The sequence below is a fragment of the Coregonus lavaretus genome, assembly GCF_964263955.1.
Source record: "Coregonus lavaretus genome assembly, contig: HAP1_SCAFFOLD_967, whole genome shotgun sequence".
In the NCBI taxonomy this organism is placed as follows: domain Eukaryota; kingdom Metazoa; phylum Chordata; class Actinopteri; order Salmoniformes; family Salmonidae; genus Coregonus; species Coregonus lavaretus.
Window position 1 is genome coordinate 156637 of NW_028163984.1, and position 3017 is coordinate 159653.

Below are 3017 nucleotides of genomic sequence, written 5' to 3' on the forward strand. Positions count from 1 at the left end.
CATTCAACGTTTATTTTTGTGTCCTACAAATATCAAACCCCCCCAGTGAGTCAAAGCTCTGCCATCCACCAGGCCGCCGGGGGGGGGCACAAGGGACTGCGGTCTGTTGGACACATCTGTGAGTCCCAAATGGCACCCTATTCCCTATATAGTGCACTACTTTTGACCAGAGCCCTGGACTGTCTTAGGTTGTCATAGGCCCTGGGCCCTGGTCAAAGGTAGTGCACTACATAGGGAATAGGGTGCCATTTGGGTCTCAACCCTAAGAATGCCTTTCAAGCGACATAAGACCCTGGGCAGCAACCTAAGACATGGTCTCAGCAACCTAAGCCCCTCTCAGATCTTCAGATCGTCTATTCTGGTCTTGTTGCCGTGTTTAGCAGCGTGGTGTCCAGCCCGGGGTAGAGATGGTGAACCTGGCTCCGACCCCCCGCACGTTCCTCCTCCTTTCTTCCCTTTCAGGTGGTCCGGCTGGCTGCCGACGCTCCTCTCCACCGACAGGTTGTCCCTGTTCTGCTTGTTGTGGTAGGGCTGGTAGGTGGAGTCCGTCTCCTCGGATAGAGGGGACATGTTATAGCTGGGGACAGGAGGGTATGCTGGCTGGACCTGGTAGGCTGGCTGGGCCCCGTGGTAGGGGTCGTAGCTGGGAGTGTAGGGCAAGGCCTCCTCCGCCTCGCTGGGCTCCTTGGAGTCTGAGCTCAGATCCTCCCGGTGGTACTTGATACCCTGGCGACACTTAGTGGACCCCAGGTGGTACATCTCTATCAGGTTGAGGAACAGAGACAGACTGGCCACTCCTAGCATGAAGATGATGAAGATAGTTTTCTCTGTGGGTCGGGAGATGTAGCAGTTGACTGTGTTGGGGCAGGGCGAGCGGTCGCAGGTGTACATGGGCTGCAGGTGGAAGCCATAGAGTAGGTACTGCATGACGAGGAAGCCCACCTCGAACAGCGTCTTGAAGATGATGTTGAACACGTAGGTCCTCAGTAGTTCCCCCTTCAGTCGAACCCTACCCCTGTCGTCCCTCACCGGGGCCTTACAGGCGTTGCTCTCCGACAGGGGGGGTTTGTCCCCGGCCCGCTCTGCGTCCTTCTCTCTCTGCTTCTGTTTCTCCTCCATCCTCACCAGGTGTAATATATGACCCAGGTAAATGAGGGTGGGAGTGGAGACAAAGATGATCTGGAGGACCCAGAAGCGGACGTGAGAGATGGGGAAGGTGTAGTCATAACAGACGTTCTCACATCCAGGCTGCTTGGTGTCGCAGGTGAACCCTGACTGCTCGTCCCCCCACACCTATCAGGACCACAATGGAAATAACAAGTTGCATTCTTTACATTCAAATACATTTTAGTGTGTGTATTGTTGGACTCCAATGGCTGAGGCAACTGTAAATGTATTTTAAAAAGTGTCAAATGAATTGAATTTCTTCACCTTCTCTGCTGCGGCGCTCAGGACAAGGATCCGGAAGATGAAGAGGACAGTGAGCCAGACCTTCCCCACTACGGTGCTGTGTTCCTGGGCTTTCTCCAACAACTTCCCCAACAGGTTCCAGTCACCCATGGTAGTAGCAGATTACTGTGGCTGTGGGGAGGGAGAGCAGGGGGGACTAGTTACTACACTGACAGGCGGTTCCAGGAGAGATACTAGACTAGTTAATGTGTCTGGAGGAGAGAGAGACTAGTTAAAACACTGACAGCCGGTTCCAGGAGAGATACTAGACTAGTTAATGTGTCTGGAGGAGAGAGAGACTAGTTAATGTGTCTGGAGGAGAGAGAGACTAGTTAATGTGTCTGGAGGAGAGAGACTAGTTAATGTGTCTGGAGGGGAGAGAGACTAGTTAATGTGTCTGGAGGGGAGAGACTAGTTAATGTGTCTGGAGGGGAGAGAGACTAGTTAATGTGTCTGGAGGAGAGAGAGACTAGTTAATGTGTCTGGAGGAGAGAGAGACTAGTTAATGTGTCTGGAGGAGAGATACTAGTTAATGTGTCTGGAGGAGAGAGAGACTAGTTAATGTGTCTGGAGGAGAGAGAGACTAGTTAATGTGTCTGGAGGAGAGAGACTAGTTAATGTGTCTGGAGGAGAGAGACTAGTTAATGTGTATGGAGGAGAGAGACTAGTTAATGTGTCTGGAGGAGAGCGAGACTAGTTAATGTGTCTGGAGGAGAGAGAGACTAGTTAATGTGTCTGGAAGAGAGGGACTAGTTAATGTGTCTGGAGGAGAGATACTAGTTCATGTGTCTGGAGGAGAGAGAGACTAGTTAATGTGTCTGGAGGAGAGAGAGACTAGTTAATGTGTGTGGAGGAGAGAGACTAGTTAATGTGTCTGGAGGAGAGAGAGACTAGTTAATGTGTCTTTAGGAGAGAGACTAGTTAATGTGTGTGGAGGAGAGAGACTAGTTGATGTGTCTGGAGGAGAGCGAGACTAGTTAATGTGTCTGGAGGAGAGAGAGACTAGTTAATGTGTCTGGAGGAGAGAGACTAGTTAATGTGTCTGGAGGAGAGAGAGACTAGTTAATGTGTCTGGAGGAGAGAGACTAGTTAATGTGTCTGGAGGAGAGAGAGACTAGTTAATGTGTCTGGAGGAGAGAGAGACTAGTTAATGTGTCTGGAGGAGAGAGAGACTAGTTAATGTGTCTGGAGGAGAGCGAGACTAGTTAATGTGTCTGTAGGAGAGAGAGACTAGTTAATGTGTCTGGAGGAGAGAGACTAGTTAATGTGTATGGAGGAGAGAGAGACTAGTTAATGTGTCTTTAGGAGAGAGACTAGTTAATGTGTGTGGAGGAGAGAGACTAGTTAATGTGTCTGGAGGAGAGCGAGACTAGTTAATGTGTCTGGAGGAGAGAGAGACTAGTTAATGTGTCTGGAGGAGAGAGAGACTAGTTAATGTGTCTGGAGGAGAGAGACTAGTTAATGTGTCTGGAGGAGAGAGAGACTAGTTAATGTGTCTGGAGGAGAGAGAGACTAGTTAATGTGTCTGGAGGAGAGAGAGACTAGTTAATGTGTCTGGAGGAGAGAGA

General features: G+C 50.0%; 1 protein-coding gene across 1 annotated transcript; it reads right to left on the minus strand.

The window, feature by feature from the left end:
• Positions 1-336: 336 nt before the first annotated feature.
• Positions 337-1560, minus strand: LOC311117602 (gap junction Cx32.2 protein-like; the record flags this gene model as incomplete). The annotated part of the gene is made up of 2 exons (XM_084192540.1): positions 337-1293; positions 1432-1560. 2 exons carry the CDS (start codon positions 1558-1560, stop codon positions 337-339), a joined length of 1086 nt encoding a protein of 361 aa, XP_084048666.1.
• Positions 1561-3017: the final 1457 nt, after the last annotated feature.